General features: G+C 34.8%; 4 protein-coding genes across 5 annotated transcripts; 2 read left to right on the top strand and 2 right to left on the bottom strand.

The window, feature by feature from the left end:
* The first annotated feature begins 1,021 nt into the window (after positions 1 to 1,021).
* Positions 1,022 to 1,720, top strand: LOC130810960 (uncharacterized). Its single transcript, XM_057677079.1, has 2 exons — positions 1,022 to 1,072; positions 1,172 to 1,720. The coding sequence occupies exons 1-2, from the start codon at positions 1,022 to 1,024 to the stop codon at positions 1,718 to 1,720; spliced, it is 600 nt and encodes a 199-aa protein (XP_057533062.1).
* A 3,470-nt stretch (positions 1,721 to 5,190) lies between these two features.
* On the bottom strand, positions 5,191 to 10,857 carry LOC130810540 (E3 ubiquitin-protein ligase CIP8). Of its 2 annotated transcripts, none has more exons than XM_057676644.1 (2): positions 9,436 to 10,857; positions 5,191 to 5,657 (listed from the first exon to the last, which is right to left on the bottom strand). In XM_057676644.1, the coding sequence occupies exon 1, from the start codon at positions 10,617 to 10,619 to the stop codon at positions 9,477 to 9,479; it is 1,143 nt and encodes a 380-aa protein (XP_057532627.1). In that variant the 5' UTR covers positions 10,620 to 10,857; the 3' UTR covers positions 5,191 to 5,657; positions 9,436 to 9,476. The 2 variants fall into 2 exon arrangements, with proteins under 2 accessions (XP_057532627.1, XP_057532626.1); XM_057676643.1 differs by lacking the exon at positions 5,191 to 5,657 and adding an exon at positions 7,333 to 7,575.
* A 2,237-nt stretch (positions 10,858 to 13,094) lies between these two features.
* On the bottom strand, positions 13,095 to 14,387 carry LOC130811283 (uncharacterized). The gene has a single exon (XM_057677516.1). The coding sequence runs from the start codon at positions 14,169 to 14,171 to the stop codon at positions 13,839 to 13,841; it is 333 nt and encodes a 110-aa protein (XP_057533499.1). The 5' UTR covers positions 14,172 to 14,387; the 3' UTR covers positions 13,095 to 13,838.
* A 3,024-nt stretch (positions 14,388 to 17,411) lies between these two features.
* LOC130810196 (endoplasmin homolog) lies at positions 17,412 to 24,991 on the top strand. The gene is made up of 15 exons (XM_057676171.1): positions 17,412 to 17,660; positions 18,413 to 18,533; positions 18,642 to 18,795; positions 18,878 to 18,958; positions 19,047 to 19,158; positions 19,282 to 19,408; positions 19,500 to 19,638; positions 20,608 to 20,728; positions 20,827 to 21,014; positions 21,094 to 21,309; positions 21,393 to 21,558; positions 22,989 to 23,127; positions 23,234 to 23,384; positions 23,504 to 23,908; positions 24,520 to 24,991. Exons 1-15 carry the CDS (start codon positions 17,594 to 17,596, stop codon positions 24,760 to 24,762), a joined length of 2,430 nt encoding a protein of 809 aa, XP_057532154.1. The 5' UTR covers positions 17,412 to 17,593; the 3' UTR covers positions 24,763 to 24,991.
* The last annotated feature ends 219 nt before the right edge of the window (positions 24,992 to 25,210 follow it).

Below are 25,210 nucleotides of genomic sequence, written 5' to 3'. Positions count from 1 at the left end.
TCATTGTCGAGCTATGGTATGTAAAATAGACACGACGATCTGATATTAACTTGACTTTGTAATTGAATTCAATTCAATCAGACTTTAAAAGTGGACTTACAATTATATAAAAACCAATATGAAATAGGATTCAGTTTTAAACCGATTAAAAATACCTAATCAAAGATACATAATTTAAAATCACCCAATAACTCGAATGAATATTTCTATACCTAGAGACGGCCTCGTCCATTGCCATATCCTGATTGGGAATTGGCGTAGTAAATATAGCGACATGTGGAGCTAAAGTTTCTGCCACGAAGCAGCAGCAAGACGAATCTAACCGAATGGCAACAATCAGCAAATGATTATATTATTATTATTTAGTTAAAAACCACAATAATAATGCAAGCATTTCTATTTTCGACAGACTAAACTTCTAAATTCAGACTTTCACATAATAATTGATTTTACTTATTTCCCAAAATTCAACAAGCTAAAGAGAGTTTTATCATTTCCATTGGATGACTATAATTAGAGATCTCGCTGTGCGAGTCATCACCATCGGTTAGCTCTTTATAATCATAATGTCTTTTTTCAATTGTTTTACAATGTAACATCATTTTGTAAAACTTATGTTAATGTTGTCCACATGTAAGTGATAGAGCATGTAATATATTTTTAAATTAAATTTATTGAATTTGAATTTCTGGTTGAATTGATTTCTTAACATAATATCAGAAATCTATTAGAATAAATATTTTGTATGTCTTGCATATCTTGCATATCTTCTTATTATTAGTAATTATTATATAGATTATTTAGTTTCCTAAATAACAATATTGCTTCTTGTATTTATTCTTTCAAATCATTAATGAAAGGTAAGAAATCATTTTTTAGTATGGCATCATTAGCCTAGTTTTTTCTTCCCTCTCTTCCGCCTTGCTCTTTCTTTTGGCCGGCAGCCACCCTCTCTCTTATTCTTTCTTTTCTCATGGCCTCTATAAAAATTCACCCCGCTACTTTAGTCACTAACATTAAAATGTGTGTGCCCATTCAACTTGATGAAGAAGGAACGAATTTCAATACTTGGGTGACTCTCTTTAAGTTTCATTGTCAGGCTAATCTTGTGGATAGTCATATTCTTTCCGATGACTCTACTAAAGCATTGATTTCTGAGGACTCCGTATAGCAACGTCTTGATGATATTGTCCGCACGTGGATTGGTACTATTAGTCCTTCTCTTCTTAAATCGATTGTCCGTCCCGATGATAGTGCTTTTGATGCTTGGATTCGCATTGAGAACAATTTTCAAAACAATAGAACTTTTCATATTCTTCACCTCGAGTCTCAATTCAATGATATTTCCCTTGCTAATTTCCCAAATGTGAAGGCTTATTGTAATGAACTTGAGAATATTGCTACTTCTCTTAATAATCTTAGCACTTCTATTTCCGACAATCAGTTGGCTCTTCAAGTTCTCCATGGTTTGACTACCGACTACCATACTTTTCGATCCTTGGTTCAACACATGTCTCCCGTTCCTTTCTTTGACACTCTTCGATCCATGTTAGAATTGGAAAAACATTCTCACAACAAAGATAGTTCTTCATCTCATGATTTGGTTCTCCTTACTACTCCCAAACCTTTCTCAATTGAAAATTCTAAAAATTTTGAACCCCGGGATACCCCCAACCACCGTGGTGGCCGGTCAAGCCGCGGCAACCACCACAGTGTATGATGTTCTTTTTCTTGATCATTCAGTAATTTTTTGTGGACTTTTCCTTTATTTTGCAAATCTCAAGTGTATGATATATTTGTGAATTTCTATGCTTTTGTTCATACCCAATTCGTACTCAAAATCAAATCTTTTCAATGTGATTATGGGGTGAATTTGACAACAAATTATTTCACGATTTTTGCAATAATCGGGGTATTCATCTTCGTTTTTCTTGTCCTTATACATCTTCCCAAAATGGCAAATCCGAAAGAAAAATTTGTTCCGTCAATAATATGGTCCGTACTTTATTGTGTCATGCTTCTCTTCCCCCATATTTTTGGCCTCACGCCTTAAATACCGCTACATATCTTCTTAATATTCTTCCCTCTAAGTTACTTGGTAACCTTACCCCAACTCATTTACTTTACAATAAATCACCTTCATATACACATCTTCTAGTTTTTTGGTGTTTATGTTTTCCTCTTATTTCCTCCACAAAAATTCATAAATTACAATCTAGATCGTCTCCGTGCGTATTTTTGGGCTATCCTTCATCGCATCGGGGTTACAAGTGCTATGATCTCGCTCAGAAAATTATTGTTTATCGTCATGTCATTTTTCATGAAAACAATTTCCCTTTTTCTCACTCCCCTACATACTCTAGTCAAGACTACGATTTTCTAGACTCTCCTCATACCTACATTCTTATTCAAAATCAGTCCAGCCCAATTTCCAATGAGTTTGGGCCCGCCGTCCATTCTAACCCATTCACTCCCAACCAAAACAGCCCCTCCTTGTTCCAAACAGCCCACATACTCCCCCCACAAACAGCCCCCCGTCTCCTTCTAGGCTTGTTTCAAACAGCCCATATACCACTCCTACAAACTACCCCCCTTCCCCATCGAATTTTTGAAAAAGTTGAGCGGAAAAAAAAAATAAAAATTTAATAACCGAAAAACCAAACTATTTCAAAAACTGAGCGTGAAACTCCCAGACCTAAGGTTTGGGGCTGTTCGCAGTTAGTAACTGCGAACAGGTCAAAAAAGACAAAATAGCTGTTCGCAGTTAGTATACTAACTGCGAAGCAAAAAGACAAAATAGTTGTTAGCAGTTAGTAACTGCGAACAGCTATTTGACCTAAAAAAAAAATTTTTTTTTCTTCTGTTCGCAGTTAGTAACTGCGAACAGCTATTTTATCTTTTTTGACCTGTTCGCAGTTACTAACTGCGAACAGCCCCAAACCTTAGGTCTGGGAGTTTCACGCTCAGTTTTTGAAATAGTTTGGTTTTTCGGTTATTGAATTCAATTTTTTTTTCGCTCAACTTTTTCAAAAATTCTTCCCCATCCGCATATTCTGGGCCTGGCCCAATTTCCTCCTCTTCAACCCAAATCACCCCACCTCCCACTCCACATGGAATCACAACAAGAAGTAAAAATGGCATTTTCAAATCCAATCCCAAATACACTTTTCATGCCCTCTTTGTCTCTTTTTCCCCTCTTCCCAAAAATCCCATCCATGCCCTCCGTGAATCGAACTGGAAGCAGGCCATGCAAGAGGAATTTGATGCTTGGATTGAGAATAATACTTGGGATCTTGTTCCTCGGCCCCCTAATGCTAATGTGATTCGTTCTTATGGATATTCCGGGTCAAAACTAAGTCTGATAGTTCTTTTGAGCGCTATTAAGCGCGTCTTGTTGGTGATGGTAAGTCTCAAAGGGAAGGCATTGACTGTGATGAGACTTTTAGCCCAGTCGTCAAACCTGCTACCATTCGCATTGTTTTGAGTCTTGCTTTGGCTAAGTCTTGGTCTATTCATCAATTGGATGTAAAAAATGCTTTTCTTCATGGTAACTTGACTGAAACTGTATACATGCATCAGCCTTTGGGTTTTCACGATCCCACTCATCCCGATTATGTTTGTCTCCTTCACAAATCTCTCTATGGTCTTAAGCAGGCCCCTAGGGCATGGTATCAACGATTTGCTGATTTTGTAACTAATATTGGTTTTGTTAATAACATTTTTTATTCTTCTCTTTTTATTTACTGCCATGGGTCTGACATTGCATATTTATTATTATATGTGGACGACATTATTCTTACTGTCTCATCTGAAACATTTCGTCAATCCATTATGACTCAATTGAGTTCTGAATTTGCTATGAAGGACTTAGGTCCTCTCACTTATTTTTTGGGCATCGTTGTTTTTCGAAATTCTGTAGGTCTATTTCTTTCTCAGCAAAAGTATGCTACTAAGATTCTTAAGAAAGCGAGTATGTCTCAATGCAAAACTGCTCCTACTCCTGTTACAACTTCCTGAAAACTTTGTGCTACTGCTGGTTCTCCTTATGATGATCCTACTCTATATCGTAGTTTGGCTGGGGCATTGCAGTATCTAACTTTCACTCGACCGGATATTTCTTATGCTGTTCAACAAGTCTGTCTTTTTATGCATGATCCTCGGGTTGCACATATGACTGCTCTTCATCGTGTTCTTCGGTATGTCAAGGGAACTCTTGATCATGGACAACAGCTTTATAAGTCATCCATCTCTTCTATTTTTTCTACACCGATGCTGATTGGGGTGGTTGTCCTGACGCCCGTCTATCTACCTCTGGCTATTGTGTTTTACTTGGTGATAATTTGATCTCTTAGTCTGTTAAGCGCCAACCAACGGTTTCTAAGTCCAGTGCTGAGGCTGAATATCGTGGTGTGGCCAATGTTGTTTCTGAGACTTGCTGGATTCAAAATTTGCTCCTTGAGCTTTATTTTCCCATTATTACAGCCACTCTTGTTTATTGTGATAACGGTCTCCAAATCTTAAGCTACTTCTTATGCCTCCCTTTTCTAAACTTCGCTAGTTCCTAGTGTCCGCCAAGGGTTTAAACATACTCGTCTCTTATCCCCTTCGCTTGGCTAACACAACACAATAAGAATATAAATAATAAATACCAAAAATCCCTATACTTCAACCTCCTTATGACTCCTAAAGAACATGAGAAAAGAAAAATTCTACACTTATCCCTCCAATGGTGACCTATCCAAATACCTACCTTATAAAAAATCAAGAGAATAAAAGAAAATATCTTCAATTACTAACCACTCGAGAGGCTTTGGTTAAAATACAATGGTCGCATTTAAAACGACAGAGGAAGTAACCATAGGCATCGCATATCCCTAACTGTAAAAAATAAACTGAATATGTAGTAGATGACTCGATACCCTTCATCATTAAGTAAAATTTGTTCAGTTAGTTTTTTGATTGAAATGTTTGTTCAAATAAGCTGTAACTTACAGGACTAATATCTGTTGAATTCCAATATTTGTTGAAATAAAGTATCTGGCCGTGGCGGCAATCAGCATACTCCTCCTTACTAAGAAGAACAAGTCCTTTGGTTGATTCGTAGACTCGGCTTGGTCGGAGGCAAAGAGTTCAACTATCGCATTTCAATTCATACTTATCTTGAAACTTTATCAAAATAGTCTAATTCCATAAGATGTTGAAAGTATTCAGAAGATAGCTATGTTTGCTTATCCTGTTCTTGTAACTCGTAAGGAAGAACATACTAATACAAGCCATTTTTATACAGATTTTAGTAAAACAGGGGTGCGCAAGGATGGAACAACGATAATATTTGCTCAAATGAATGGTACAAACGCATTCATTGATTCTACAAGGCACCATCAACAAGGCGTAGACGATACATATAACTATATAAGTTCTGGATCCGAGAACAGGAAGCGTATAAAGAAAAGAAAGGTGTTGATACATATAAGTCTGTAAGATTGATTCCACGAGGCGTAGACGATAACCAAGTTTGATTACAGCTGCTTTATTCGATATCAATCGGGTCTGAGAACATACCTTGCCAGGGAGCCAGCGTTGGAACCTCAAAATGGAAAATGTAGCTTTAATAGTACCTCGTAAGTTGACAATGCTTCAAAATCGCTTTCGATAAACTGCGATACCAAGTCTAATATTCAATTGTACGATAACTAGAGAAAAAACCATCTAAATCAAGAGGAGACTAATCCCAAACAGTCAAACACTACTCAATCCACGAGATTCACTTTGTTGCGATCTCAATGGGACTGAAAGAGTAGTTTTCGTAGTACTCGCTTAATTCACAAACATGGTGTTCACCGAGAAATCTACGAAAACCTTAAAATGATTTAGGATGAGATTGTTTAAAGAGAGGAAAAACAAAAAAAAAATAGCAGATCAATCTTACCGTAAAATATGCCCTATATATAAGTTAAATAGTCCATTTAATACATATTATGATAATATGACATCTTTGTTTGAAGTTGTCTCACCTAGAAACGATCTATTATAATTCATCGGAGAAGAGGATGAGTGGGGATGGGAGGATTCATGATTCTACAATGGTTGAAAAGAGTGAAAGTGAATAAAACTTCCAATCATTATGCAGAAAGCTAATCGTAGTTTCAGCCAGCTAGGTAGTCAATCTTTTCTTGGTAAGTACAAGTATTCAGGAAACTGATACACATGCCCTACCAATAGCCATGTTACTGATAAACATGCAGATATACAATCAAGAAAAAGTGAGAAAGCCAATACTACAAGCATGTAGCATCACAAATTCACCAATTAATTCCAAATTAAATAACCGTAATTTGCAAATTACTAAAAAAGACAAAAATAATAATAATAAAATAAACAAACCTAAAAAAGTTAAAATCATAAAACTCTCTCCTATCAAATCCTATCACATAAGGGTAATTTATTAACTTTACAAATTACCGTTATTTACTAAGACCTTCAAATTCACAATGCATAGCAAACTCAGCTGGAACTTAGTATTTAACACTTAACAATTCCGGTGTCCAATGTAGCAGAATTGAATTCATTTTTTGAATTCACGATTTGCTCAAAAATAATCCAAAAATAGCCAAATGACCACAAATCACTTTTTATATTTTATGATTTACGGGGAGATTAGCGAATCACTTGACATTCATTCATCTGACACTCACTAATGTTTTTGATTACTAGATACCACATACAACACCACAAGGACTACCAGACAGGCAGACAGCATGATGCATCAAGCTAGACCATCCATTAAGCGGACCTAACACAGACGTTGAAGCAAGAGGATTGGACTAATTCAATTTTTGTGATGTCATTCTTCAATCTTCATTGCGGTAATGTAATTTAGGTGATATTATTTTTAATTATTAAAGTTTTTTTTGTTTAATTTAAATATTAAAAGTCTGGGGGATGCATAAGACTTAAGAATAACACTAAAGGCAAAGTGAGATAGCAATATAGGCATCTAGATGTGTGAAGTGAAAAATTACACAAGGAGTTAAGGCACAGCTCGAAATGTCTGTATTGAGCTCCTTGTTAAGTAGGTTTCCAAATATTTCCTGGTTGCTCTCTACTGGAGTTGTGCAATATGCAATGGGCTTGGGGACCATTGGAGCCCGGATATGCAGACTTTGACGGTCGGGCTTCAAACTGTCCCTTTATTTACATCAATAAAACGAGTTTAAAATAGATGCTATACGGGTCTTAAATGGCCTTTATTAATAATTTTTTGGTTGAAGAATAATAAATTACTATAGATTTATAATAGTGAATAGCTTGACTACAATTGGCAAAACCAAGTAATTAAATTATTAAGACATTTTACTCAATAAAACGTATTTATTTCAATGGAAATTCAAAGAACAAAATTATAAATGGACCGAGCTGGATTGGAACGGACCAAGAGGGCTTGGTCCATATGAGCATGTTTTAGTTTAGTTTGTTCCCAGCCCAATTCGACCCCTTTTAAGTGAGCCCGTCTTGAGAACTCTCTACCTTTGTACTTTCTTCTCTTTCTTCTACTTCTATTTTCTTCTTTAAGATCTGCATTTAGAATCATTATGGTAGTTTTAGAGCAAAAGATTAGATCGGTATAAAAGTGAACTTCAAGCCCTCTTAGAATTCATCCTATTTCAATCCTTATGATAGATGCTAAACGATCTATACATAACTATCAACAAGTAAAAAGGGATCTTTACCTATCAGATCAAATTTTAGGAGGATGAGGTGAAGGTCCATAAGGACTTGATACTCTTTGGTGAATATAGGATTCGAGCGCACATCAATCAGTCAAAGATCACTGGCAACAATTTCTAGTCACCTAAGAGCATCCCAAAACATTACTGGTAATAGTTTCTTCTATTATCGTGCATTTGAAATCCAAAGGAGATTTCATGACTTTAAGAGATAACAGTGAAGATCCAAACACAGCGACACATCTAATTGGCAGTACAAGTTGTTCTCGCATTTCTTGCGAGAACGTGATAGGAGGGCTGTTTTGACACACCATAGCCGTGCACATGAGTGCACTCTCTCAAACCCTCACTCTTAAAGACCCATGTGTAGGAGCAATATGGGAAGGACCACCCAATAACAAGGTACATTTGTAGATGCACAACCTCAACGAATACATTAGAAATGCCAAACTAAAATTATTTACATAAGCTAGGGTGTTTCTTCCTTCAATGTAGATAGAAATTTAGAAACACAGTGAACGGTTTAGATAAGTTCTCATACAAGCTGATAGGGGCTACTTAGTTCAGTTCAAAAATAATTTTATGTTTCCACAACCGACTCAGAAGTTTACTACTATGTTTTAAAAGATATTTAGTGATTTTGGCCGATTGTACACTCATTAACTTAAACCTTTCACAAAGGTGACGCAACCGTATTTTCGCACCTTGACAAGGACAAGACCTAGTTCCAAAAGACACTGGGCGTTTTACGAAGGCGCTAACTTTGGGTGTGTAGTGTCGCAGAATCTAGTCTAGTAAAAAAAAACTGAAAATCCTTTTAAAAAAATCGAGAAAAAAAGAACTTAAAACATAGGAGAAGAGAAATTAAAAGAGGAAACACAAGTCTTAGGTTAGTGTGACATGATTTGCTAACTAATTCGGTTTTGGAATTCGCAATTCGCTTAAATTTGTCCAAAAATAGTCCAAAACTGATCATAATTCGCTTTTCTCGATTCGTGATTCGCGAGGGAGATTAGTGAATCATGTGACACTGTCTTAAGTAGTTGCATCAAATGATCACCATATGTCACTAAGACTAAAAAGCGATCTGAGGCCTTATGTGCTGCCCGTCCAAGGCGCACAGGCGCGGGACTTTGGCGCGCCTAGGTGCTTTTAAAACTAAGGACAGGGCTGTTCCCTTTATCCACTTATTGAACTTGCAACTCCAAATCAGGCTATCTTCGGTCTCCAAATATCACTCACACATCATCAATCAACAAACAATTAAACTAGCACAACAAACTGCATGAAAACCAGAATAGCATGGCAATATAGCCACCAAACCTGAAGTCCTGAACTAAATAATATTGGACGAACAAAACAACTAGAGTATCGTCGTCAACCAACATTTCACTATATGGACTGAAACAAAATTGAACCACAAAGCACAATATATTTGGCAAATTATATTTTATTGATTATAGATAAGTACAAGCATAGCACTCAGTTAGTTGATCATACAAATAACATAGAAACTAAGATCAACAAACACTAATGTAAAATAACTTATTTACAACATTGTATATCAAAGCATAAAAGGTTTTCACCTTGATCCAAACACCAATATAACCCAAACAAAAGCTGAAAAATAATAGCAACTTCAAGAAATTCTACAATTTTAAAAGTCAAAACAATTAAATAAAGAGAGCTAAATAATTATTAAGCTCACCTCTTATCTCTTCCTCTTCTTCCCAAATCCCATTCGTTAATTTAAATAGAATTAGAAGCAGAAGTTCCTGATGAACTTCCACCAGCAGGAGGAAATTTCTTCTTCCTCTCTTCCTCATAATCAACATCATCAGTAGGCAGCTCGAATCGACAAACTGGACATGAATTCCTCGCCTCCAACCATGGCACAATGCAATCTCCATGGTAGCCATGTCCACAGGGCATCTCCTTGACCATATCTCCAACATCAACTCCATCTTTGCATATTGCACATACATAACTCTCATCCACTGATTTGATCTCTACCAATTTCAAGGCCTCAACAGCTGATTTCGATGCAGGCGGTGCTCCTCTCCTCCCTTCCGCATCCGCCAAATTCTGTAACAACGCTTCATACTCAGCTGCATCAACGTAATCTCCTGGATTTCCAATATACCGATCTGTAGTCTCAGGCATTTCAAAGCGAAACTCAATTGAATTGTCTTCTAATCCCATTAAAATCTCCGCCCAATCTAAGATCCTGTTTCGTCCTTCACTTCGAGCTCGATTAGCAAAATCACGAAGACGAAGACGAAGAACATCTCTTCTCCGTCGTCGAACGTCTTCTTCTCTTTCCTCATCATCCGATTCTCCTTCGATCTCAACGCTTCTCACATCACCATCATCATCCTCTTCATCCTCATCTTCATCATCTTCTTCAACATCAACCTCTTCTTCACGATTGTTTCCGTTACTGTTAGAATTAACATTTCTTTCATCTTCATCCCAACCAGAAATCTCAATACGAAGAAAATCATCTTCATCAGACGGTGAAGGATCCGACGGATTAAGAAAACGTGGCGGAGGAGGCGGTGGCGGAGGCGGCGCGTCTTCTTCACGCGTAACCTGCGAAAGTAAACGTAAAACAGCAAGAAACTGACTTCCAAGCGTAGGTTCATCAGATATTCCTATACCGTCCGAAGGAGGAGAAACAATGGCGGCGGAAGGAGACGAATATGTAGGGATTGATTCAACAAAACCGAATTTGCATTCGGTACAGATAACATCGTTGGGTTGACCCGGTTGAGTTTCAACAGGTACTCGTTTTTCGCAGTGGTAACACCAATGGCATAAACTTTCTTCCGTCGGCGGTGAAGAAGGCGGTGGCGGTGGAGAAAACGATGGTGGAGGGGCCTCGGCGGCCATAGATAATTTTGGGGGCAGAGGAGAGAGAAAGAAGGGAAGAAGTGGGAGAATAGGGGAGATGAGATTGGTTATTGGTAATGAAGTATTGGTACAAGGGATTTGGTCTTGGTCTTGGTCTTGGTCTTGGACTTTGCTCCACAATTTTTTCTTTTCTTTTTTTAAATTTATATTTTTGAGGTATAATCTAGTGTTTTGCGGTGGTTTTGGTAATTTGTGGACTCATTTTGATTTCGGTGGATGATTCGTATAAAGATGATAAAGTAATGGAGGGTTTGGCAATCTGGTTAATAGCTGATAGCTAATTAGAATGATTAATTTAATTAGATAATTTTATTTATAAATTTTTGTAAGACGGTCCTTTTAAGAAATGATCTCTAATTGAGCTGATTTATTAAATATTTTTAAAATATTATAAATAGACATTAAGAATGATGTAAGTAAACATTTAAGATATTAAAAGTATGCATTAAAGATGAGGTAAGTAAGCATTATGGATAATGTAAGTAGGTATTAAAAATACGATAAGTAAATATTAAGAATTTGATAAGTAGGCATACATCTTTAATGAGTTGGGCTTGAGATTTGAGAGACGGTCTCTCAAGAGACTAGCTAAACTTTATTTAATCAATCAATTGGTATCGGACACGTTTTTAGGATGAGTTTATTGTAAAATTAAGAGTTTCAGTTAATTTAATCACTCGACCATTAATATTACCTGGATATACTAAAATTTTTCAACAACTTATTTTTTCAATACCTCAATGTAAAATTAAAATATATAATGATGTTAATTTGAGAAATAAAATATAAATTAAGATAGAAAATGTATTTTGATAATTCATAATTAATAAATTAAGTCTTAAAATTAAGTGTTAGTTTGTGCCATTGTATGAACATGAATATCATCATGTTATATTGTACTCATATATATATGTTGTTATATACCATTTGTTCATTTGTTGTCCTGTGGAGTCTTATATTTTTATACATTTTTTTAACTTATTGAACTTTACATGAAAGGAATAAATAGTGAACAAAAAAATGTGTAGTATTTAGTCATTTTGAGTTAACATTAAAAAGTATGGATGCTTATTTGGATAATTATTCGAGTTATTGAGTCAGTATATGTAATTGTTTTTTTTTTTTTATTGTTGTGTGTATCATCATCATCATACTCAATATATCTTGCTCATACCCATAGAGATTGTTGTATGTATGAGTTGATATATTAATTAATATGGTGTTATTGTTATGCATGGTATATTTTGAGTTTGTTCGGTGCATTTTGAGATTCGTCAACTTTGTTAAGGTGCTGATCAAGTATAAAATCATAAAATATAATATATTTTTACAATAAAGTTTGTTGGTAAATAGTTATTGGCTTAAACTGATTGTTGAATTGATCAATAGAAAATATTGACTAATTTGATAAATATTGAACTATTTACTCCAAAAAAGACGAAAACAAACAAAATAAATATCATCACAATTCAAATTACAGATTTAAAAAATATTTTTATCATCGTCGTCTCTATTCACCTTTATTGTCTTCATGGCTTGAATCTTCATCATCATCAACATCTTTTATCATCATCATCATAAGATCATTATCATCATCTGAGTTCATCTTTATCTGGATTGGAATATTGGACCGCAAATATTATGCAGCCTTTGTTTGTGCCTTTTTTTTCCTCTTTCAAAGCATTTCTCCGGTTCTCCTAGTCCTTTTTAGACTTAGCTATTAAGTCGACAAAATTAGTGCAAAGCATAGCAAGGTGGGGTCATAATGGAAGTGATTGAAAAAGGAAATCGAGCCTAATCAACGTTTTCTTGACAATATCTAATTTAGTGGATTTAGCCTTTTTGTGTATATAAAACTTATTCTTCAATTTATTATGATTATTATTCCATTATTGTATTTAGATCAGACTTTTAAGTATTAGAGCTTTAATCTTAGAATAATTTGCGAACTATAGTTTTAAAATTTAGTATTTTTGTAAATTATAGTTTTGAAATTTCCACTAAAATATCAAAGTTTACAAGTTCATGCTAAAATTACAGAACTCCGACCACTTGACCTAAAATTTTAACCACCAAAATTGTCAAAATATAGTATTTTGGTCTAAAACTGTAAATTTTGATACTTTAGTGACCGTAATTCGTACAAAAATAAACATTGATTTACCTTTGCACCTTTGTTATGGAGAGTCTTATGTTAGATCCTTACCACAAGCATTTCACACTCTTTTCCCCTCCCTTTTCGCTTCTTCCAACCCTATTACCAAAAACTAACTTAAACGAGAATTTGTTTTTAAAAAATTGAAAAACCTCTCAGTCTAGCAATCCAACCTGAATTCATCATCCTTTGATTAGCCGACAATATGACATGATGTTGTGCGACAGCGGAAGCAAATTTGTTGAACAATAATGAAACAATAAGAAATTCAATGCAAAATAAGAAATTGACACGAGAGATTTAACGTGGTTTACTATCAATGTGATAGCTACATCCACCGGCACCAAAATTAAATAATTTCACTATGATCGCAAAGAATTACAAGATGAATCTCAATTACACTTACAAATTAATGGATTTCTTGTGATCTCTCTCAATTTTGCGAATCATCATATATTAATCCTAAAATGGGAGTTTATATACTAATGCCTAATTAAAAAGAAAGTTATTACATAATAAACAAAAAGTAATCGTCCCAAAAGACACCTCCCGTGAAAAGAAAGCGTCATTTCGCGAGCCGTGTACAACTACGAGAGCCGCAAAATTGAGACAGAACGCTCACCGCGCCCCCGCGGACTGAGGCAGCAGTTTCTGCGCGGCCCGTGAAACTCCTCTTTAACCCATACTCATCTTCTTTAATGATGCTTGCTAGTTTAAGTCAACGTTAATCAAACACATGACATAATATTATCGAATACAAAAACAAACAATATAATCATTAATCAAATATACATAAATACGATCCATCTTCTTCCATTTACATCGTTTAAAATCGAAATTCCCGAAAAACAAAAAAAAAAAAAAAAAAAAAAACTTATATCAGACCAACTCAATCCAAAAACTATGTACAAATCCAAACCAAACACCAAATTGACAATCTCAAATAGAAAATCTTTTTCTAACAGGCAAATTTGAATCACTCAATATAAAATTTAGAGTAGTACTGTATAGAAATCCAAAAAAAGCATTATAATATATACATTTTACAGTTGAGGAGGTAATGGTTGGTGCTGAGGGTATCGAAACAAGATTTGAGATACCGGAGATTTAACCGCGACACCGTGCCAACATATACCACCGCGACATATCTCACCGCCGCCGTGTAAATCGACACGACAAACTGATTGTGTAGCTTTGCGCAACACATCCCAAGTCAAAGTAGAAACTAAAATTAGGGTAACCACCCCAGTCGACACCGCAAGCACAAATAATCCAGTGAAACTCTGATCCATGGTAAGCCCGTACGCCTTGATCGCTGCAATTAGAGCTAAGTATATCGTCATTAGATTACCAATTACTGCATCTGATACCGCCATTTTTGTAATTTCGCTTGCTCTTGGGGAGAGGAAAGTGGAGGAAGGAAATTCAGATATTTTGAGTTTAATAATTCTTCATGAGTTTTATTTATTTATTTATTTTGAGAAATTTTTTTTCTTGGGTGGTGGGTGGGATGGTGATTTCTTTGCTTTAAAGGGTTGAGATTTTGCAAGAAAGAGGCCCAAAGAGGGTATTCCACGTATTGAAATTAGAATAGTGAGTTTTGTTCACTCGTGAGAGTGACTTTTGAACTTTGCTTATGTTATCTATATGTAGCTTTTGTGTCACGGGGTAGGGATGATATACCCATAAATTTTGTTGATCATGAATCCGTGTATTTTGTTTATAGAAGTTACGATCATGACTGATATATGATGCTCTTATTAATGAAGGTTGAGTGAGAGTCTCGCTTCGAGAACTACCACTATAAGGCTACAAATAAAATAAATAGTAAGACTAGACAATGCCAAACAGAGCAAAATTTAATAGATAGTTGTATATACAAAAATTCTAATCTAATTGTTAATGAGTAGTGAAAATGAAGATGTCTTTATGTTATATGTTCACCGTACCTCTTTTTTAATGATTTTATATGTCGAATTCATGTTCATTTATTCCATACATACTCGATACGCATTTTTTATGGCTTCGTTTCTTCCTATGTTGTTATTGTCTCATAGACTTCCTACTATTTTCATTATTGGAACGAATATAAGGGGGTGATTTGGTGAGTAAAGTATGTGTATGGGACAAGATGGGTATTTATAAAACGTATATGACTATGATTGATATCGAGGATCCGTTCTTAATTTTTTCCATTATTCTCTTGAATAGTTTCCACCTTGGTAAGTAATAGTTTCCACCTTGGTAAGTCTATTCTTTAAAGATTTAAGAATGAGCATGTTACCAAGACAAAATTGAGGGTTTTTAGTTCCCACTTCCCACCAAAAATATTCATACCCATCTCAATTGGGACATGAAGTGTGAAATACTTAAGAGTTCTGATTGTGCTAGTCTCCTCCCATATTCCTCATTTAATGCTCATAATGTACAAAAGAGATTACAATATTTCACCTTTACATTTATATAAAAATGACGGAAACAAATAAACTGCGTGTATAAGATTAAAAGTAAGAGAAAAAACGTAGATAAGATTTAATAAGTGGTGGACAATTACTCAAAATGAAAGTACAACAAAGTTAAAGAAATGACTTAAAATTAAATTGTCGCAATCTCTTAACGACACAGAGAAATATGCGAACATACTACCTTATTTCACAGATTTATCATGCGTTCATACACAAAATACATTTATTAAACCATTACACAAGCATTTATCAAAGAATCATTTATAAATTACGTGCACAAAGTTTATGTCATTTATTAATTGTAGCAGCAAAATATAATATTTACGAGTTATAGTCAATATAAAACCATATTGTTTACCTTTGATTAATACAATTAACCGAATCTTCTTACCTTTGACCAATACTATAAAACCACGAGTTATAACCTCCTAAACTTCTTTCTCCAACCTTCAAGCTCTTGTTATGAATGGTATGACTTGAGTACACATTTGGTGTGTGCATTCATGTGTGACTCTTGGGTTTGGAATCCAATAAGTATGTTAATGTAGGTGTATTAAGTCGAGTCTTGATGATTTGTGGTTTATGATGGTGATTAAGAGTATGGATTTAATGAGGTAATGAAGTATGAGTTATTCATGGGAGTTATGGGACTTAATAAAGAAGTGAAAAAGTTTAATTCAAGATGCTCTACTATGCAAGTCGAGCAATACTGTTAGAAGCCTTCTGAAGTGCAGCTCGACCGAGCGAGCTCAGGATGGGTCGAGCGAACATACAGAATGCAACCAGAAACTTCCTGTAGTCCGCTCGATCAAACCGATCGACCGAGCAAGCCCCTGTTTTGGTCGAGCGAAGTCTCTGATACTCCTAGGATGTTGTTTTTGACTCTTCAAGTACTTGGGGATGTTTCATTATCATTTATTCATAGTTTTAATGTACTTAATGTTACTTAGTGAGATCTCTCCTATAAATAGAGAGCTCATTCACACATAAAGAATCATCCACAAAATACACCCCAAGCCAAACACTAGCCCATATCTCTTCTCTATTGTAATTCTCCATATTTGAGAGTTCTTTAAACTCCTTTGATAATATAAGAGATACTACACACCGAAGGACGTAGCCTATGTTGGGTGAACCTCGTTAAATTTTTGTGTCGTTTTATTGCATTACTTTCTCCTACAACCATTGATATCATTGATAGCTTAATTTGTTTGTCACAAAACCTCATACATTCGATCTTGGCAATATTGGAGTTTGAAGCACATTGTTCGAACTCTAATATAGCATCGTTTTCAACTTTCAATAATAACAATTTTATTATCTTCGTTTTCTCTTCGATCTCATCGATCTCTTTCCTCATGTTTTACTCTCAAATTAAAACCACAATATCTTTTGTCAATCAAAACCCTAAAGCAAAATTATGGTTCTTATAATTTTGTTTTTGAATCCATATACACTCTCTTTGTCTCCATAAAATAACCCAAGTGCAAATAAGGTAAAAATTAATAAAAAACAAGTAAAAAATATATACTCTTTTCGTCCTTTTTTATTTGTCCACTTTAAAAGAAAGAAATTTAAATTAGATTTTTGATGTATATATTGAAGATAAAATATATTTATGTGAGATTTTGTTAGATTTGTCATGATGTAAAGTTTTTTAATATATAATTTTTTATGATACGTAATTAGAGATACAAAAACTTAAAATTTACTAAAAAATGTGTGTAAAGGGTAAAATGGACAAACAAAAAAGAATGAAGGAAGTACATTAGAGCTTTAAAGAAACCTAAAGATAAGCTAAATATATCTTTTAAATTTCTAAATAATAATTAAATAAATGTGCAAGTTTTGACAATAAGAGGACAAATTTAATAAAATCCACTAAAATCATAAATAGAGTTAATTAATTCTAAAATTCAAGAAAAAATAAAATTATTTCTTTTGATTTCTCAAGTGGTTTCTCTGGAACATTCTTAAATTTCTCTCTATAAAAAAAGTATTGACTTGACTTACCAGTCACTCTCAAAATCTCTCCACGTATAACTTAGATTCAACAACCAATAAAACATCGCCACGTCAACAAAAACAAACAATAACCGTTCGATCGTCCACGATGTCACCAATGAAACCGCATCAAGCGGTGAGACACAGACACTCCGCAAGTCACGTGACCTCCCTACTCCCCTCCATTCTTCATAGTTCCATTCTTCCATTATCATTTCTCACTATTATTTATTTGCTTCACGATCGCACAAGATTTGTAAGAGAGAGTGAGAACCTGTATTCTATCGTGTAGAAGGTACTAGAACATTGCTTTGAGAGGAACAATAACGATGAAGAAATGGACTCTAACGTCCGCCATTTTTTTCTTGTGCCTTCTCTTTCTTCTTCCGGATCAAGGTATTTTTCATTATTCATCATTCATGATTCATATCGAATGTATCATTTTTTGTAATGCGAATTTCGTGATTAATTAGATTCAGTACATTAAAGCGCATTATTTGTTTGTTACTTGATATATAAATATCTGATTTGATCTGTTAATTCGTGTGGTGATTTATGAGTATGTGTGTATAATTATTTCAGTGGCGGATCTTGATTCTTGTTCAAGGGTGAAGGGGTTCGTTAACGGAAAAATCTTCCCCTGATATTTGGTCTGATTTGAGCTGATTCTGATGTTGCCCATAACTTTATGAATCTGATTTCATGGTATTTTGATCTGGGTAGGTTAGTGGTTAATCTAGAATACATTTACTCAGGGGTGTACATTGGGGTGTTCTGCCGGTTTACGGGTGTATATTTCGTCCGGGTTGATTTCAATTTATGTAAATATTTTGAAAGTCATATTTAGTTCCGGTAAATCTAATTAATTTTGGACAATTTTTAACAGTAGCTTCTGCATATGTGCTAATTAAATAGTAGTTCTAGTCAAATGAAAGTCTAATGGTACATAATTTACTATTAATGGTTGCTTTTATCAAATGGCAATTCTAGGTAGGCTTGGGTATAGATTCATGATTATTAAATTGGTTAATGGGACAGATATTGATTAAATTGTTGCAAATTATGAATTTGAATAATTTAGTTTTTAATTAAATTTTCTGGGTTTTAGAAGGGATGATTTTGAAATGATTAATGGATTGTTGATCTAGGTAGGAGAATTCAGGCAAATGCTGAAGGTGATTCGGATGAATTAGCAAACCCCCCTAAGGTAGAGGAGAAGCTTGGAGCTGTTCCTAATGGGTTATCGACTGATTCCGATGTTGTTAAAAGGTTTAAATCATTAACACCTAATTTTTCTCTAATTCTGTGTTAAATATTTTTCTTTTTGGTGGGATTTCTTCCTTGTTGTTGATGAATTCGAGGGTGTTCGAAATTTAGGGAATCGGAATCCATGTCGAAGAAGACGCTTCGTAATAGTGCGGAGAAATTCGAGTTTCAGGCTGAGGTTTCTCGGCTTATGGATATCATCATTAACTCTCTTTATAGTAACAAAGACATTTTCTTGAGAGAGCTTATTTCTAATGCCTCAGATGTAAGTGCCATGAATGTTACTTATGAACTTGATCATTGCCATTTATCATAATTTCGAGTCATTAAATGATTAAATGTTATAGGCCTTAGATAAGATTCGGTTCTTGTCACTCACTGATAAGGAGGTTCTTGGCGAAGGCGACAATGCAAAACTTGAGATTTTGGTAAGTTCTGATTGATATTTTCTTTTTATGGTGTTTTCTATTGTGTATTCAAAGCTTAGATTTGATCAGTATTAAACAATGGTTGTAGATTAAATTGGATAAAGAGAAGAAAATTCTTTCGATTCGAGATAGAGGTATAGGAATGACCAAGGAGGATCTCATTAAGAACCTTGGAACCATTGCAAAATCTGGCACTTCAGGTATATAACTAATAATTTACTTTCTAAAATGGAGGGGAATTGAAGATATGATCTTGCATTGTTCATACTATTTATGCTTTGTAGTTGAAGATTGATTGATTTACCTGCTTTTCTTTGGTAAAGCCTTTGTGGAGAAAATGCAAACAAGTGGAGACCTTAACTTAATTGGTCAGTTCGGAGTTGGGTTTTACTCTGTGTATCTTGTTGCCGATTATGTGGAAGTAATCAGCAAACACAACGATGACAAACAGTGAGTTTCAGCTTGGCTTACTACTTAGTATTGTCCTCTTTGAATGCTTAACTTGAGTGTCTGCTAATGCATGTGAATCTTCGTTATCCAGACATGTTTGGGAATCAAAGGCTGATGGGCAGTTTGCAATTTCCGAGGACACTTGGAATGAACCTTTAGGTCGTGGTACTGAGATAAGGTTGCACCTCCGAGAGGAAGCTGGAGAATACTTAGAGGAGGCCAAATTGAAGGTATTACACATTTTCTTTCACATGATTACTACATCACCATCTGTATTGCTGCCGGGTATAGCAAATTTAAGTTTACCTAGAGAAGTTTGATAGAAGGTTTACTCCTAGGAATATTTGGGTTACTGTTCGTACCATTTGGGGTAGTTTTATCAACCATATATTTATTTTGTATCTTAATGTTTGCCTCATGGGGGAGGAGACGCACAAAATAAAATAGTGGAGAAAAGTAGGGAAATTTCCAATTTTACTCTTGGTTTTGATGAGGGGGTGTAGTGGTAGGGGAGTGGGATATAGAGGGACTTTATAAATGTAATGGGGCAAAAGGAAGTTTTTGATGCCTTTTTTCTTACCAAATTAAGCGATATAGCCAAGTTTTGGGTTACATCTAAAAATAGAAAATGTAACGAGTAATAATATACGGAGGAACTGATGGAACATCATATTTGGTATATTGTCATATATTCGATAGATATACCTCAAGTATTTTAATATGAGTTGATATATTTTAATAGAAAATGTATCTTAATGCGGAGGAATTCTTTTTTATTTGGGGTGAGTTGGGTAGGCTAGTGAATCCATACCGGAAGACGGGAGAGGAAATAAATTTTTTATGTAGGTGGCGGGAATCGAATTCTTGTCATAACTCTCAAGGGTGAAACGGAAATACCTCAACAACAGGGCTAATCCAAAATTCTTTGGAGAGGGGAAAATTAATATAAATAATAAAAAGGTCTAAGGAGAAATGAGGAAGACACCAAATATTTTGTATACTCATTAAAATAGAATAACAAGCCTCTCAAATGCTTGTAGTGTCTATAAATTTTATCTTGCATTGTAACTTGAATCACATCAATGTATACTTTCACTTCCATTTTCATTTCTATCTCATTCATGCCATTACGGTTTGAGCTCGAATTGATTTTCATTGAATGTTGTTAATTTATGTTGTATGATTGTTGTGATGTTCAGGATTTAGTTAAGAGATATTCCGAATTCATCAATTTCCCTATATATCTGTGGGCAACCAAGGAGGTCGAAACAGAGGTTCCAGCAGATGATGATGATGAGTCTAGCGATGAAGAGGAAACCAGTATGTGAACTGTCTCGAATCCTTTGGTATAATCTTCGTATTTTTTTTTCTGGAGCTGCATGATTAATATTTTGTGGTTATATGACTGCCAAATACAGCGGAAAGCACTTCTGAGGAAGAAACGGAAGAGAAAGAAGATGAATCCGAGAAGAAACCAAAGACTAAAACAATTAAAGAAACAACTTATGAATGGGAACTTTTGAATGATGTGAAGGCTATATGGTTACGTAACCCAAAGGAGGTCACTGATGAAGAATACACAAAATTCTATCATTCATTGGCAAAAGTAAGTTATATTTTTGTTTGTAAACTGCAGTTCTGTAAGTTTCAGTCATTTTAACAATATGTAAATTTGTATCATATAGGATTTCGGTGATGAAAAACCTATGGCGTGGAGCCACTTTACTGCTGAAGGTGATGTTGAGTTCAAGGCTGTTCTTTTTGTTCCTCCGAAAGCTCCTCATGATTTGTATGAGAGCTACTACAACAACAACAAAGCCAATATCAAGTTATACGTTAGGCGTGTGTTCATCTCTGATGAATTTGATGAACTTTTGCCCAAGTATCTCAACTTCTTGAGGGTAATGAGCGTTTGCTTGAGATTTAGCTATTACTTGATTCTGTCGATCTCGTAGCCATGACTCTGATGTCTTTTTTTTTCCAGGGTCTTGTTGATTCGGACACGCTCCCACTGAATGTCTCTCGAGAAATGCTTCAACAACACAGTAGCTTGAAAACAATCAAGAAGAAACTAATTAGGAAGGCCCTTGACATGATTCGCAAGATTGCTGATGAGGATCCTGATGAAAATGAAGGCAAGGACAAAAAGGGTACGTCTTCTTGGACCTATTTTAAATCCATGACTATCGATATGATAATTTCTTTTCAATTCTTGTTCAAATGCTATTATCAACTTAATTGACCATGAAGTGGGTTCAACAAGGGGGAATCTGTGAGTTTGGATCATCATTCTTCATTTCCCAATATCCAAGATTAGATTAAGGCAAAAATACTAGAAACTACCTGACTATACTTTTTTGTAAAAAACTACCTTATGTAAAATTTTTTGCAAAAAAACTACCTTATATAATACATTTTTTTGCAAAATACTACCTTATAACGGTTTTTACCCTTTGACCGTTTAATTTAACCGTTTACCGTCACATGACAGTCACGTGATTCTTTAAACCCACGTTTTTAACATACTCCTTCACTTCCTCTTTCTCTCTCCTTCTTTCCTGGTTTTAACGTACTTCTAAATTGCTATTTTTGTTCCTTTCAACTTTCAAATCTCAAATTAATGGCTTATTAATCCTCAATAAAAACCAATATTGTACTGTTTCTTCATCCGATCAACTGCAATGCACTGATTTTTCGGTGATTAAGCCGATTCTTCAAGCGCCCGAGTTCGTTTGGAAGAAGATGAATCTTTCTCCACTAGATTCTCTAAAATACCCATTTGTTGGTCCTACTTTCTGGGTTGAAAGAATGGGTTTAGAAGAAGAGAGAAAATTTAATTTTGTTGGTTTTTAATAGGTTTTATTTTTATATTGATTTTAATATTTGGGTTCTTAAAGTTTGTGAATTTTGGTATATTTTTTTATGTTACATGCTGTAATTTATACTTTTTCCCGTCTTTTATGTGTTTTTAATGCAAAATTAAAAAAAAAAAATAATCATTTTTTTGGATTGTTAGGAAGAATAATGCTTGTTTGTTCTTGATATTGACTATTATCATATGCTCCTTCCATTTGATCTATTTCTAAAAAAAAAAAAAAAAAACTAAATTAGCTTATTCCCAAGTTAATGCAACCCAACTATTGAGGAACGAGATTCAGTTTCTGTCAAATTAGTTAAAGTTGTGTATCAAATTAGTTAAAGTTAAAACCCAATTCAAGAAAGCAATTTCCTGCAATCAATTTGGGTTGTGAATGAAAAACGCTGAAATGAAGATGGGTTTAAAGAATCACGTGACTGTCACGTGACGGTCAAGGGTTAAATTAAACGGTCAAAGGGTAAAAATCGTTTTTTGCAAAGAAATGTATTATATAAGATAGTTTTTTGCAAAAAATTTTACATAAGGTAGTTTTTTACAAAAAAGGGTATAGATTAATTAGTATCATTGAAATGAGTTATAAGAAGTCATTTGTTATGATACATCAATAGGCCTTGGCTTGTACAACAACTATGATACTGTTGTCCTCAACATTTATCCTTCAGCCTTCTCTTAATCTTATGTCTCGATCCTTCATTATTGTAGATGTTGAGAAGTCTTCGGATGATGAGAAGAAGGGTCAGTACGCCAAGTTCTGGAATGAGTTTGGCAAGTCAATTAAACTTGGAATTATAGAGGATGCTGCCAACAGGAACCGTCTGGCCAAGCTACTAAGAGTTGAAACGTAAGTAAACAAAAGAAAGGTTCTCTTTTAATGGGTTTCAAGAACACTCTATTGTTGTTTTCTCTATTTGTAGAACGAGTTTCAGTAATGCGCTCTCTTTATGCAGTACAAAATCTGGTGGCAAATTAACTTCCCTTGATCAGTACATCTCAAGAATGAAATCTGGGCAAAAGGATATTTTCTACATAACAGGAACCAACAAGGAACAGTTGGAAAAATCTCCATTCCTTGAAAGGCTTACCAAGAAAGGTTATGAGGTAACTTGTTTTCGAATAAATCTTAAAAGCATCTTCTTGGTTCTTTGTCTGCTGGGGCTTCATTGCTTCTATGGCTTCTATTTTTGCAGTTTTAATTTGTAAGTCGTCTTTTGCTGCAGGTTATTTTCTTCACTGATCCCGTGGATGAGTATCTGATGCAATATCTAATGGACTATGAAGACAAGAAGTTTCAAAATGTTTCCAAGGAAGGTCTTAAACTCGGGAAGGACTCAAAAGACAAGGAGCTCAAGGAGTCTTTCAAGGAGCTGACTAAGTGGTGGAAAGGTGCTCTTGCTGTCGACAAGGTGGATGATGTCAAGATAAGCAACCGTTTGGCAGACACCCCTTGTGTTGTTGTGACATCAAAATTTGGGTGGAGTGCTAACATGGAGAGAATCATGCAATCACAAACACTCAGTGATGCGAATAAGCAGGCATACATGAAGGGTAAGAGGGTCCTCGAGATCAATCCTAGACACCCGATCATTAAAGAGCTTCGTGAGCGGGTGGCAACTGATCCAGAGGTATGATCTTGCGGTTACTATTATTTTTCACTTTTTTTATTTGTTCATTTTAATTCCGGATAGGAAAATACGTAAGGAATGTTTCTTATTTCGATAGAGCAAAAAATTCATAGTTCTTTCGGTTTTGAATTTATTATAAGGGACTATATTAAAATGATTCATTTTATTTTGCGTTTTTCTTGTTTATGTGAAGTTATAGATATGATTGTTGCCAAGGGTTAATCAGAACCAATTTTTTATTATCACTTAAGGTTGTGTATATTCGAACCTCAAAACCCATACGGTAGGAGCCATTTGATGGCATTAGGTGATGAAATGTTAAATAATATGAAAAGTTTAGATTTTGCAAGAGCAATATGGCAGTTGATGGAAATGAATGAATGAGGGGAATATTTGTGGGCTGTAGTAAACTCAATCTCTCTTGCAAAAGACGAAATATAATCTGATTTAACATGTCTTGCCCATTACTGTACAATTAGTTGTCGTGACTGTATTCGATTTAAACCTCAGAAAAGGAAAACAAGGACTGGATTTCGTCTAGTTTTGTTCAAAACCTTTTTCCTATTGGCTGTGCCTGTCAGTGAGTAATATTGCATTATCTTTTTATCCAGGATGATAGTGTCAAGCAAACAGCACGACTCATGTACCAGACAGCTCTATTCGAGAGTGGTTTCCTGCTAGACGACCCCAAAGATTTTGCTTCTCGTGTGTATGATTCTGTGAAGTCGAGCCTCAGCATCAGTCCTGATGCTGCAGTCGAGGAAGAAGATGATACAGAAGAGGTAGAAACCGAAACAAAGGATGATTCTTCATCCAAGACCGAAGCTGACGACGGTGTGAAGGATGAATTATAGATGCTTAAAAATAACCTGATTAAATGATCATATCATGGTTTCTTTAACTTCCATCTTGAGAGTAGCTTTTTTGCTGGGTATTTGCACTTCTAAAATTTCAGGAAAAAGAAAGAATTCATTAGATTTGTGAACATATATTAAACAGAATTTTGTTTTACCATCATAGATTTATTATAAGGATTAGTTCAAATGTTTTTGGGTATTTTTGAGAATTCTGTGTTTGAAGCTTTATATGAAAAGAATTTAAGTTAATATATATGACAACCCATCTTAGGGTTATTTACAAAAATCTGATTCAATTGATCCCTGAAGTCTTAATGACAGGTCCTTTTAAGGGAAAGCGTAAACTTTTGGGTTAGTTATTTGACCCGCCTAAATCAAGTTGGGTCATGGGCATATGTTAGGCATTTTGGGTATCCGTTGACTATCTAAAAATATGAAAATTTTT

Source organism: Amaranthus tricolor, chromosome 4 (genome assembly GCF_026212465.1).
Source record: "Amaranthus tricolor cultivar Red isolate AtriRed21 chromosome 4, ASM2621246v1, whole genome shotgun sequence".
Lineage (NCBI taxonomy): Eukaryota > Viridiplantae > Streptophyta > Magnoliopsida > Caryophyllales > Amaranthaceae > Amaranthus > Amaranthus tricolor.
This window is presented reverse-complemented; position numbering and strand designations above follow the sequence as displayed.

What these genes read in the sequence shown, in the direction of transcription:
- LOC130810196 (XM_057676171.1), top strand. Translation starts at nt 17,594, where the DNA reads ATGAAGAAATGGACTCTAACGTCCGCCATTTTTTTCTTGTGCCTTCTC. An exon ending in TAGAGGAGGCCAAATTGAAG is followed by an intron (nt 19,639 to 20,607) that starts GTATTACACATT and finishes TGTGATGTTCAG; the next exon opens with GATTTAGTTAAGAGATATTC. An exon ending in AAGCTACTAAGAGTTGAAAC is followed by an intron (nt 23,128 to 23,233) that starts GTAAGTAAACAA and finishes CTCTTTATGCAG; the next exon opens with TACAAAATCTGGTGGCAAAT.
- LOC130811283 (XM_057677516.1), bottom strand. Translation starts at nt 14,171, where the DNA reads ATGGCGGTATCAGATGCAGTAATTGGTAATCTAATGACGATATACTTA.
- LOC130810960 (XM_057677079.1), top strand. Translation starts at nt 1,022, where the DNA reads ATGTGTGTGCCCATTCAACTTGATGAAGAAGGAACGAATTTCAATACT. An exon ending in GAACGAATTTCAATACTTGG is followed by an intron (nt 1,073 to 1,171) that starts GTGACTCTCTTT and finishes GACTCCGTATAG; the next exon opens with CAACGTCTTGATGATATTGT.
- LOC130810540 (XM_057676644.1), bottom strand. Translation starts at nt 10,619, where the DNA reads ATGGCCGCCGAGGCCCCTCCACCATCGTTTTCTCCACCGCCACCGCCT.